The 12091-nt window shown below is 36.2% G+C and overlaps 2 protein-coding genes across 3 annotated transcripts; both read right to left on the minus strand.

Moving 5' to 3' along the window:
* Positions 1 to 260: 260 nt before the first annotated feature.
* On the minus strand, positions 261 to 4448 carry ypel3 (yippee-like 3). 2 transcript variants are annotated; one of them, XM_079624303.1, is made up of 5 exons: positions 4339 to 4448; positions 1699 to 1817; positions 1559 to 1602; positions 1353 to 1461; positions 261 to 1237 (listed from the first exon to the last, which is right to left on the minus strand). In XM_079624303.1, the coding sequence occupies exons 2-5, from the start codon at positions 1813 to 1815 to the stop codon at positions 1148 to 1150; spliced, it is 360 nt and encodes a 119-aa protein (XP_079480429.1). In that variant the 5' UTR covers positions 1816 to 1817; positions 4339 to 4448; the 3' UTR covers positions 261 to 1147. The 2 variants fall into 2 exon arrangements, with proteins under 2 accessions (XP_079480429.1, XP_079480428.1); XM_079624302.1 differs by lacking the exon at positions 4339 to 4448 and adding an exon at positions 3216 to 3519.
* Positions 3850 to 10187, minus strand: gdpd3a (glycerophosphodiester phosphodiesterase domain containing 3a). The gene is made up of 11 exons (XM_079624240.1): positions 9837 to 10187; positions 9139 to 9313; positions 8642 to 8684; positions 6756 to 6891; positions 5758 to 5803; positions 5550 to 5668; positions 5327 to 5416; positions 5100 to 5233; positions 4957 to 5016; positions 4817 to 4868; positions 3850 to 4448 (listed from the first exon to the last, which is right to left on the minus strand). Exons 2-11 carry the CDS (start codon positions 9275 to 9277, stop codon positions 4320 to 4322), a joined length of 948 nt encoding a protein of 315 aa, XP_079480366.1. The 5' UTR covers positions 9278 to 9313; positions 9837 to 10187; the 3' UTR covers positions 3850 to 4319.
* Between the last annotated feature and the right edge of the window lie 1904 nt (positions 10188 to 12091).

The following is a 12091-nucleotide window of genomic DNA, read 5'->3' on the forward strand; positions in this document are numbered from 1 at the left end:
TAAATAATTTGAGAAACTTATTTTATTACAACTGTTGTATGAAGGTACCATGTTAATTATACATATGTCATAGGCTATATATTATTTGTGTGTGTGTGTGTAAACATGCGAGTAAAAATGTTCCATTGTAAAAAGTCCATCATGCTTATGATCACTGCACACTACTTTTAATGCCCTGTAATGTTAAAAATGATTTTTAAAAAATCTCCTAATTTCAATGGAGGTGAAAAATAATAAAGTTTAAAAAACACAAAAGTTTTCATTTATACCCCATACTTTAATGTAAAGAATTCAGGTTAATATAATATACATTAATGGTTTAGCATTCAAAGAAATACTTTGCTACACAATCATAAACACATTTACATGGCATGTCTGCTCTAGCATGATCAGATCAATGTCTCTGTACATGCTCCTCAAATGTTAGATTATACTTACAACATTCTCATTGACAAAAATGCACGAAACAAGACGAACATAAAGATGAATTACATCGTATAAGCTGTAAGTGAAGTGTATTAAGAATATCAGTCAACTGTGGACCCTCTCTATTCTACAGCCAATAAGCCTGAAGCTCGCTCACACAAACACACTTATGAGCAGATGTTCATTTGTTGGGATTCCTCAGTGACTTGGTAAATTAAAAGATGAATTCAACCGAAATGACTGAATTTGGAGGCATGAATCATCCTTTATGCAAACTCTCACATGCACACACACACGCATATTGCACATAATCCTCTCTAAGCCATGCACACACAAAACGCATAGTAAAATAATTTTACTCACACTACCTCGTTTACAAAGACCTCGTTCTTTAAAGTAAAAATTAATTGAATAAAAAGTCATTGGATCTTGGCATTTTGATCACACTTTGCTTAAACCTCATGAATTGCACTTAATAGGGAGAATTTGAGGGCTTATGTCAAAATCCCAACAAAAATCAAGAATTTTTTAAAACTAAATTTAAGTGGTTGATTAAGAATTTTAGCACAGTTTCTCCTAAGCCTGCCTTGCACACAAGTACACCTCCAAACACATAAAACACACACCAAATCACCCAATATATATATATATATATATAAAAGAAAGCATATCTCATGCCATTGCAAGTGGTGACAGCAAGTTAAAGCAAAGGCTGAAGGCTTCAGTCCCAGCCATTATCCTTAATCATGTGAGATAATTCAATAATAAACTTCCCCTCCTTGTACTTCTGACTTAACTCAAATGCCTGCTCCTGTAGAGGAAGGGAGAAAGAGCACAAAAACAGAAAATGTGATCAGACTGTAAGGTAATGATAATAAGTAATGTAGGCATGTGTCCTAGTTCATTTTTCTCGAAAACATACTTACATATTTCCAGCCCAGTGTGGTATGGCAATTCTCACAGTAAATATCAGCCACAGCATGAAGACCGGTCAGCAGCAGCCTTTCCTCTGCTGGACCACAACCCACGTTCACCCTGGAATCACAAAATGGCAGTTAAACAAAATATTTCCTCTATCAAGATGTGATCAAATTTCTGAGATATTTTTTTTTTCTCTAGAAGTGATACTCACACAGAATTGAACAGGTAGGCACGTCCTTGACTGCCTTGAAATGACTGAAAACACACAAACATGCGAGTCTAACAAGTCTCTCTAGCGAGTCTAAATCTAGCTGTAAATGTGCCACAAAAGTCACAGAAAGTAACGCTCACCTTTGAAATGAGGTCATCATGGTTAGCCAGGTGTGCACGGCAGTGGACGCAGCTGTAGCGACGGTGACAGGAGTCTAGATAGGCCTGGAAAGTTTTGGCCTTGGTCTGCTTCACCATGTCTTTGAAGAACACACAAACAAAAACAATGTCAGATCATATCTGCAAGGATCAGAAATCCTGCTGCCCCTTCTCATCTGAATCTAACCATGAAAACTCAAAGGCAAATGCTACAAAACAGCTTTGACTGCCAACACATTTCATGGCGAGGTTGCCAAATAGTCTTGCGTAGTTAGGAAGCATGGCATTGACATAAACCAGTAATGTTGTGAACATCAAAGCAGACTAAATGCTTTGAGATAGATTTTTTTATGCATGCTGGATGTGACATTTACAGCAATTTTTTGTTTAGGCAATTGAAACACATTTTAATATCATCTCATATCCTTTTTCAGAGATATACCAGGAAAAAAGAAACATCCACATGACCTACTTTGCTTGGCTGCCCACACTGTAGTTACCCCATATATGGCCCGCCAGGCACAAGGGTAAACAAGAGTGAGAGGCAATGGATAACTATGGCATGCAGTAATAATACAGGTTTAGATACAATTTTGTGTTATAAAATCTTTACCAAGTTAATAAATCTCCACAGAGATCCTTACGATTTAAATTTAGGTTTTTTTGTATGGACTCAAGTGCTACAGCTTGGCCCACAATGCAGCTGGAAAATAACGATGCGCGAGTCGCGATTCTCGCGAACGAATCGTTCATATGAGTCGGGTGCCTTCAACGATTTGTTTGAACCGGTGTACAGAACCGATTCGAAATAAACCGAAAATATGTTAAAATTCAGTGAATTTGCAGTAAGCCCAGAATTTGACTGATGGGGCAAAAATAATTTTGCAAATCGCAACAATATTACAAATAAAGCTTACTGTAAACGAATTCACTTCACTTTGTGTCAATCCATAATAGCATTAAACTAAAATGTGCCAACACTCTTATTTAAACGTAAATTGAAATAGAACTTTTACTTAAAAGTACCATTCAAATAGTAAATGAATTAGGTACTAAATAACATTTTATTAGATGAATCACCACTGCAAAAAATTTTTTTTTTGAAATTAAAATAACATATAAAGGCCAAATTTAAAAGAAGTTGGGGAAAGACACGTCGGGATGGGTGACAACTCTATTACGTAATAACAACATACAAAAAAGAACCGAATAGTTTTTTTTTAAACGAACTGTTCGAAAGAGCCGAAACATGGAATTAATTCGGACTTCCAATCACTAACGTTAGGCTACTGGAAAATATCACTAACTCGCGCGGCTAGATCAATGCCCGCTAAATTAACGTTTCAAACTAAGCTTATTAACATATTCAAGTAATATCGCTTCATAATTTCAGCATATTATTCAGGTTCCCAACCCATGAGTGGAGTCGTTTTACATTAGAACCTTTCTAACATGCTCGCTCCATGTGAAATGCTACGCAACAATAAAAGAGGACCCACCTATTATGAATGATTTCTTCAAGACAAACGCTGTTCGCAGTATTGTCACCAGAAGAGAAGCGTTCTCAACTCAACGACATGAAGCCTGAGCATTCACTGAGCTCACTTTGAGCGCACTCAACCAAACAATCGTGCGGCACGCTGCGCTTTTCCTACAATTCCCTCCTTTGTGTCCCTCCTGTCGACCCGCTCTAATGGAAAAACCGTGTGGTATTAACTGAAAGCCTCGTAATTTCCAAAACTCAAACAAGCCACCGTGCAGAATATGTCGCAGCCGAATATAATCCGTAAATTTGTTTACTGTATTTTTTGAGGAAGTGTCTTATACGTCATATGGCTCAAAACAAAACGCCGTCGACCAATCACAATCCAGAAAAAGACGTCCTGAATATAGGTCAGCCAATCAGATGCGTTCTTCCCGTGCCTTTGAAGTCACCTGAACTATACAGTTGCATTAACATTTCAACCAGTCAAAACAACAAGCCCTCGTGTTTTAGTCATCTTTATCTTATCGCTTTTTTGGAAGTGGCGATTTTTGTGTCCCCTGGTTGTTCGATAATTAATAAGTCACGTAGACGATTTGAATATAGCATGCATGAACCTCGGCCGACGTTTTGTATGACATAAAATGTTTCTCTAAAAACGAATGTATTTTTGGATGTAAATAAGATTTTACATTTGACAAAGGACAGGGCAGCCTTTGATGTCGACTGATTCTATGTTGGTCACACAGCTGGAAAGGACTTTGCACGGTCTCTCACTAAAGTCGAATAATGTTTGTTTGCAAACATGGGCAGGGAGGGAGGCGCTAAACTGACACTGACTGACTGAAAACCATAATAAACATGCAATAGACATGGTGGGATAATAATGTAAGGACCAAAGAGAACACCCATAAAAAGTTAAACAGTAGAATATGAGAGTTCCATTTATTTTATGTATTCATTCAGTCACAAATTGTCCCAAAAAGATTCCATAAACCAAGTTTCATCTGTACTTTATGGCCAGTGTTGATAATATAATAGTGGCATTAAAATAAACTTGGCTTGCAAACTGCAATTTTACAGTGTTTGACTAGACAAAAGGTACACTCTGTGCATTTGATCATGTGGCTTGTTTGCACCTTCTAATATAGTTTGATAACAGGGTGGGATAGTCAGACATGACTCCAGTTGCCCCTGCGGCAAATGCAGCCTCAATATCCTGTTCCGAATTGCAAACAAAGAGATGAATCTAAAAGAGAAACAGAAAGAAGAACATGGTTTTATTAATTTTGAAGCATGTAGGTACTTACAATTTGAGACCAGAGGCAAATAGCATAAACACAGCCACTGTTAAGACAATCTTTAGAACTAATCTGACCAACTAGCAGTTAGTCAAAGGGTAATAAGTTTTACTTTTTTGATTCAAATTAGACCAGTGTACTTTCATGTAACTGACGCACCAAACGTTTTTTGTTTTTTTTTAATGACGACTAGCTTGTAAGACTTGTCTAAGCAGTTTATGCAACTAGACAGCTTCTCACATAAAACAAGTTACTCAATACACTATACAGTTTCTTAATATTACAAAACAGGACATGATATAGCATGACCACAAACCTGAATTCCTCGGTCTCTGAGGTGCTTGAACATCCCTTTTCTCAATGTCAGTCTGCCAAAAAAATATGTATAGCACAGAAAACCATTTCAAACAAAATGACATTTTTAGGTTTATTTTGACACCACTTCTAAGATGTTACCTTTCAATTAAAAAGACGACCAGACTGCTTCTCAAAATCCACATATCAGGTATAAAGTTTCTGTAGGAAAGAGCTCAGTGAATATGCATCGGTGTGATTACCAAGCATACAACATAGTATGGAAATTGTTAGTGTATACAGACCTGTTGAAGATTTGTGGCAAGTAGAACTGCAGGAAACTTTCTCCGAGGGGAACAAATGGCAGAAGACCAGTGTAGTACAGCAGGAGCAGCTGTAAACCTCGATTTACAGTGAACATATAGGGCATAGAGGAGTTCTGCCATTGACAAAGATGTAGATAAGAGCAAAGTATAAAGACTATTTATTACTGAAACAAAACAGGTAGAGTGGGACATGAATGCACACGTACTGTTTTGCGACAATTTCTCATGATGGAGGAGTCAACAGAGGCCCAAACTGAGATACCATCTCTGTTGTATTTTTTCACAAGATCAGAAATCTGAAAGAGACAGTGTATAAAACCTAAATGTTAAAAAGAAAATAGGGAGGCTTAGTAAATAGATGTAGTTAAATATGGGGCCATAATGTGACTCAGATATTGAAGTGCAAGTCGATAATGACCCCGCTCTTGCCTTCTCAATCAGCATGGGGTTATTTTCCTTCACTTCGATGTTCACAGCTGTATGAGGAAATTTGCAGAAAACATCCTCTAATAATGCAAAGTTTCTGTCAGATCCAGTGCTGAAGTGGCCTGTACAAGGGGAATTAATGAGAGCATAATCATTATGCATTAATAAAGATTTTTATATGTTGGCAATTTCATTACTAAAAAACACAAACCTGTCTTGAAGGTGACCTCGATTGTCTCTTTATAAGGTGGCAACTCCTGAAAAGAAATATGAAAACAGAAAACAACTTAACCAAAAAGGAATGTTTTTATACATGTAACGCTGGTGAGAACTCAAAGACGGGGGAGGGTAGGATCCAAATGCAGTTTATTAGACACACAACAACACAAGCACAAGGAGCAGAAACCAGGAACCACAGGAGCAGAACTGAGGACACCAAAACACATCCAACATTGGACAAGACCCAAGAAACACTGGGGTTTATATACACAAGGGGTAACTGGCAAACAAGACACACCTTGGAACAATCAACTAATCAACAAGAAAACTACAAACTGACTACAAGCAGGAACAGGAAACAAGAAAAGAACCGGGCAGAATATGATCTGGTCCAAAAAAAAAACAGAAACACAAGGTACACAAAACAGAGAACATGTAACATATAAACTATCGTTCAAAATTTCTTAAGGATTTTTAATGTTTTTGAAAGAAGTCTATTATTCTCACAAGGCTACATTGATTTGATCAAAACTACAGTAAAATAGTAATATTGTCTATTGTGTTTGTGAAATATTATTACAGTTTAAATAATTTTGAATATATTTAAAAATGTAATTTTTTCCTGTGATGTGAAAGCTGAATTTTCAGCATCATGCTGAAATATGTAATATGAAATCTTCAGTGTCATATGATCCTTCAGCTAATACGCTGATTTCCTGCTTAATAAATAATTCTCATTTTATCAATTGAAAACAGTTATACTGCTTAATATTTTAGCGGAAACCGTGATTAATTGTTCTCAGGATTATTTGATGAATAAAAAAAAAAAACATATATCTTGTAATAGAAATCTTCATTATAAATGTATTTATCCTTGCTGAATAAAAGTACTGTTGTGTAGGTCCACATGGAAACTGCACCACCTTATTAATTATAAGATAATTATTTGTAAAAGCATATCAGGAGAAAATGTTAGTGTTGACCACTGACCTCCAGGTTTAGGGAGGAGACGGTGACATCTTGCCCAGTCTGCCGCAGGAGGTCCTCATCATGTGACACAATCACATGACCATCTTTAGTCAAGTGACAGTCCAACTCCAGCATCTCTGTGCCCACTTCAACAGCACTGAGAGGCAAACAGAGAGGATTTTAATCAAGTCAGGGCAGATGTTTTCAGTGAATAATGACTTTATTAGGGGCCAAGCACTGAAAGTGCGTATAGGCACCTATTGAAATCTTTGGCGTTCTTCTTCTTCTTCCGTATGGAAGTCTATGGCAGCCCATAGAACTTAGAACCACTTGCGGGAAAGTTATGAACAGTCTGAACAGTCACCATAGCAAAATTGGAGTCTCTAACTCAATCCCTCTAGCGCCACCAACTAACCAAAGTTTCACTAATTTTTATGCTAATAACTTTAATAGAAACATAATTTTCCCACTGATTCCTTGGCTCAAGACGATTCGATTGCATCATATGACGTCATTTTCCGTCATGTAAATCTTTCTGCCATTTTGCTTTTTTTTTTAAACCTACTTTTTCGAACTCGTCCTAGATGGTTGCTCCGATTCACGAAAGTTGAACCAGATCATCTTCAGACCATGCCGACAAAAAGTTATGGAATTCAAGTTGATTCGTCAAACCGTTCTTGAATACCGTGCAAACTAATTTTACATTGTCTTCTTTGTGCTTGGCCCGGATAATTGCTGCTTGCAGCTATATTTTATATTTTATTCTGTTCCTCACACAAAGCTATTATATGAATTTAGACCAGTTGATCTCACACATTTTGATTCCAAGGCCTATCCTTTTATCCAAGATTCAATAATCGAAGGCCCTCCTATATGTGCCTCTGTTACTTCTGTTTTAATAAATGAAACTAAAAAATATGCCAGTTTCACGTTGTACATATTTATTTTTATTTTTTAGCATTATTATTTAAGATTATGCTGCTAATATAACTACATTTAAATAATTTTAAGACTTATTGGGCCCCCTGGTTGAGAAAAAAAACAGATTTAGAAGACTTGACATTTCATTTTAAAAAATCATATTAAGTATTTTTATTATACTTGTTTTGAGGCACTTCTTGTCATTTTGGAGCATGTTCTAATAAAATCATACATGTTCGGAAAAACATAATGAGTAAATAGTGAGAGAATGTTCATTTTAGGGAGACATATTCCCCTAATTCCCGGTACACATTGTACGACTTTGGGCTGTCCCAGACGAAAGATGACCAATTGTGGTCATTTCTGTGGTCATGGCTCCTAAACGGTGGTCCTACGTCGTACAGTGAGAGAGGTGAAAGATGGCCATTGTAACGGTCTTGCGACCAAAGATAGCCTGCGATCATTTTCTGACAGTGTCAGAAATTTAGCATAATCATCTTAGTGTGTTTGCTTCAGGTGCGTTTTGATTTTTTATGTTTTTAATTAATTTGTCGTTACATAATCAATTGTTATATTATAATACTGTCATATTTTGTGCCGGCAATTAGCTTACTTCGCTGTAAACAGAAAAGCCTGACAATATCACAGCATAAAGTATGGTGGTATTCCGCCATGTTTCTTATTGACGCCCCAACTAGTAAAGATTGGAAATCCCGAGCTTCCCACTCGTATATCCGACATTGTGCACATGTAAACTCGTAAATACGATCTTCACGACATGACATGAACGCACCATTAGATCCATGTCGTAGCCTACAGAGTGATCTGCAATGTATGGTTGCAGAAATCACACAGTCTGTAGCAGGCATAAAAGGATTGTGAAAAGACAAGCAGTCATACAAATATAAGTAGGGACTTAAAATAAGCTGATACTGATCTACTGTTCTGTCCGAAAGCTTTGAGGCATATATAGGCTTCCCACTCACTGTGTAAAGGCCTCTATAGTGTTCTCAATCCTTTCACCACAGCCTGAGGACGGAGAACAAACAGGAGGTCAGAAACTGTGGACCGACTCTTACACACACAACAAACATAAAAATTCCTCAAAGAGTTAATCACTCACTCGGTGACATATTAACTAGCACTTTATATACAAACCCCATGAGGAAAACGTTCACAAACGCTGTCATAAACACAGAATTATCGAATGCCATTCACTGACAGTTTTATGAAATAGTCACAGGATTTCTCTAACATAAGTTTATAACTTTTAATGCTGTATGATAGACAATCTATCCTTGAAGGAATTTGGCTGTGACATGCATAGAGCAACAATTTTGGTTTATTTTGAACGATAGTTGATTAGTCAACTGCAGCATTATAACAATGAATTAGGTTTAATGTGGCTTAAATCTTAAACGCGAAGGCAAGTAGGCTATCCCAAACCCACGAGGTGGTTACGAACTCAGGTCAGATACTGTACCTCCCCTGTGAGAGATGTGGGTGCAGTAGAAGGCTGTCTGCTTCCTCCTGTGCAGAATATGAGGGTTCTTCAGAAAGTACAGTGACGTGAGAGCGTAGCCCCCTACTGCCGGGAGCAGGTAGTACAGGTAGCTCGCCATAATTCCCACGGGAAATTGAAAGATGTCTCGAGGGCTCTGGGGGAGAGCAGCAGGTGAATGCAAAAACAGAAATCTGATCTTTGAAGGAAAGTTTAATTTTATTTTGTTCAATCAAAATGTGAATATTACACAATAAATATATTAAATACATTTTATTATATCCAGGCCTTTAAGATCTGCCAGTGCAAGTTGCTCAAACATACATTTTAGTCTGGGGCTAACCTTTAGCCTTGTCTGCGAAACCAGGGTATTACACTCATTAAAGTAAAAGTGTCAAATAAATATTTTTATGTAGGCTATGTGTGTGTGTGTGCATATATATATATATATATATATATATATATATATATATATATATATATATATATATATATAATAACATTGAATAATAAATAATATTAAGTATTATATATACTCATCAGAACAGGCGTAAAATAAATATTTTAATGTATATATATATACAATACATACAACAAAAACAAATAAACCATCTACTTTTTCTCTGTTTATCCCATAAATGATGGACCCTTAATTATCCTAATAAATAAAAAAAACTTACCAGGACTATTTACTCCTTAATTGAGATATCCTGGTGTATCTGATCCAAGAACACGGCAACTCCCACAAGCACCTGTCTTCAATGCGTATGTCAATATGATGTCCGTATCTTTCCTTTTTTTCCCTTGTATCTCAGTTTACTAGTTTCTCAGCCCCTCCTGTTCTGAATTCCTTTACCTTGCCTACCTATCATATTACTTTGCAAGAAATGTTGCCCAATTTGCTTCAAAGCCAAGCAAAACTACACAGAAATGTAAAGGTCTCTCCTTTTTTCCTTCATTCCTACTAATATCAATGCAAGGAAACAGACCGAAATATGCAATCTTTCTCTCTAGGTGTGTTTGCAGTAATCAGTCAGTCACTGGTAGTTTCACTCTTTGTGACTCCTAATTCCCTCCTCTTTTTTTTTGTGACTAAATGGGGTATGAGTGTTTTGGAATGTGGTTTGGAGTGCATGTGGCAAGCACAGGTTGTCAGTGGAATCCCAGCACACATTAATCTGCTTGCACTTTACATGTGCTTCATGACTTTATAGTAGTAAACATAAAAAAACAGGAAAAAAGTTGGCACACCAAAGCTCCATTTCAAAAATGTAATAATGGTCTCTCACACAAGGTGATGTTTTGAGCACGCTGGCTCTTTATCGGACAATTAAAAATTTAAACCAACAAGCCTTTATACTAACAGCCAGGTGATTAATTAAGGATCACATGACCTGTTATTTCTTTTGTCAAGCTCCCAACTTGAGCATTTTTGTCAGTGACGTGCGTGCTTTTGTCCTGTTTTTGTTCAGTAGTTAACATATACATGTTCTCACTAGTGCAAACTAGGCCAGTTTTGAAGGAAGAAACAACCAAATTTTATGTTTGGTCAGTATTCATGTTTTCACACATTTCAGTGTTTAACAACGGCTTAGGGTGGGATAAATGCAAACTCTCAGTAATATACACTGTCAGCAGAACATTTTTGTTTTCTATTGTTCTGGTTTTGTATAGAATTGCTGAGAGACTGTTACTGAACAAATAAAGGGAGACAGAGACAGATGGGAAGTGAGGCTGAGATAAACACTAATAATTCATTCCTAATTTGTAACAGCATTGATTCATCTCAGTCTCATGTAAAAATCGCAATGAATCAATGTATTAGGTCACAGTTTTTGCATTTGGATCAGTGGTAGAAAAGCACACCGTCAACCCAAACAGCTCGATCTGTCTTGAAGAGCAGAATGCCTCGCAGCTGAATTCTCGAGCCGTGCTGGAACATGTTGTCGAAGCAGAGGAGTGGTCCAACTGGACTGGCAACTTGGCATATGTGAAAGAAAAAAAAGGTAAAAGAGCTCCCAGAAAACAAGAAAATATTAGGCCATTAATTATCCATAAAATAATGAATCATCAACTTCCAATAAAGTTAACCTTTGCTCAGTTTAATGCTCCATGATCCATGCTTTATTTTTCCATAGCTAAGAAGAATTAAGTAGATTTCGATTGCTATGCCACTCCCTTCACAGGAAACCAGATAACTTTCTTCTTCCATCATGACTAAATATGGCTAAAGGCAACTAACTGCGGCTGTCAGATTGCAATTTAATCACAATACACTTTGGAACAGACCTTCTAGCTATTCCTTTTGAAATGGAAGCAAGGTCATAAATGCATTGTTAATACACTAATAGAGAGAAAAAATAACGATCTATATTTGAGTGGCAATATAATTATATAAATAATTGAGTGCAATAATTTTTTTTATTATTTTTGCCATAAGTGCATGAGCAGAGCAGTCGATTTTAATTTGATTTGACACTTGCACAATTAGGTTTTAAACCAAACAAAAACTAAAATACCTGAATTAAAGGAGAATGTGAATTTACTTTTTAAAAGATAATTTGCAAATATATTTTAACTTCAAAAGATTTGATGTTAATATGCTACATATATGATTATTTAAAAAGATAAATGGTGTACATACATTTAATTTTCATGTTTGTTGAAAAATATTGTTTAATTGTACATTTTTCTGTTTAGCAAAAATCTGTCAAGCAGGATTAAAGGTTTTCTTTATTCTAAAAACAAAACAGACAACACAAGGACTTACAGTATCAGGAATTTTATTTAATATATGTATATAATTCTGTTTTTGTTAATTGTTTAATTTATTATACCCATAAGCATATACATAGACTATAACCATCCATAGCTCATTTCTCTTGACAATCTACTCATATCGTTTAATCATCTTTTAAAATAATTCCTTATAAGA

This window comes from Phoxinus phoxinus, assembly GCF_949152265.1.
Source record: "Phoxinus phoxinus genome assembly, chromosome: 1".
NCBI lineage: Eukaryota > Metazoa > Chordata > Actinopteri > Cypriniformes > Leuciscidae > Phoxinus > Phoxinus phoxinus.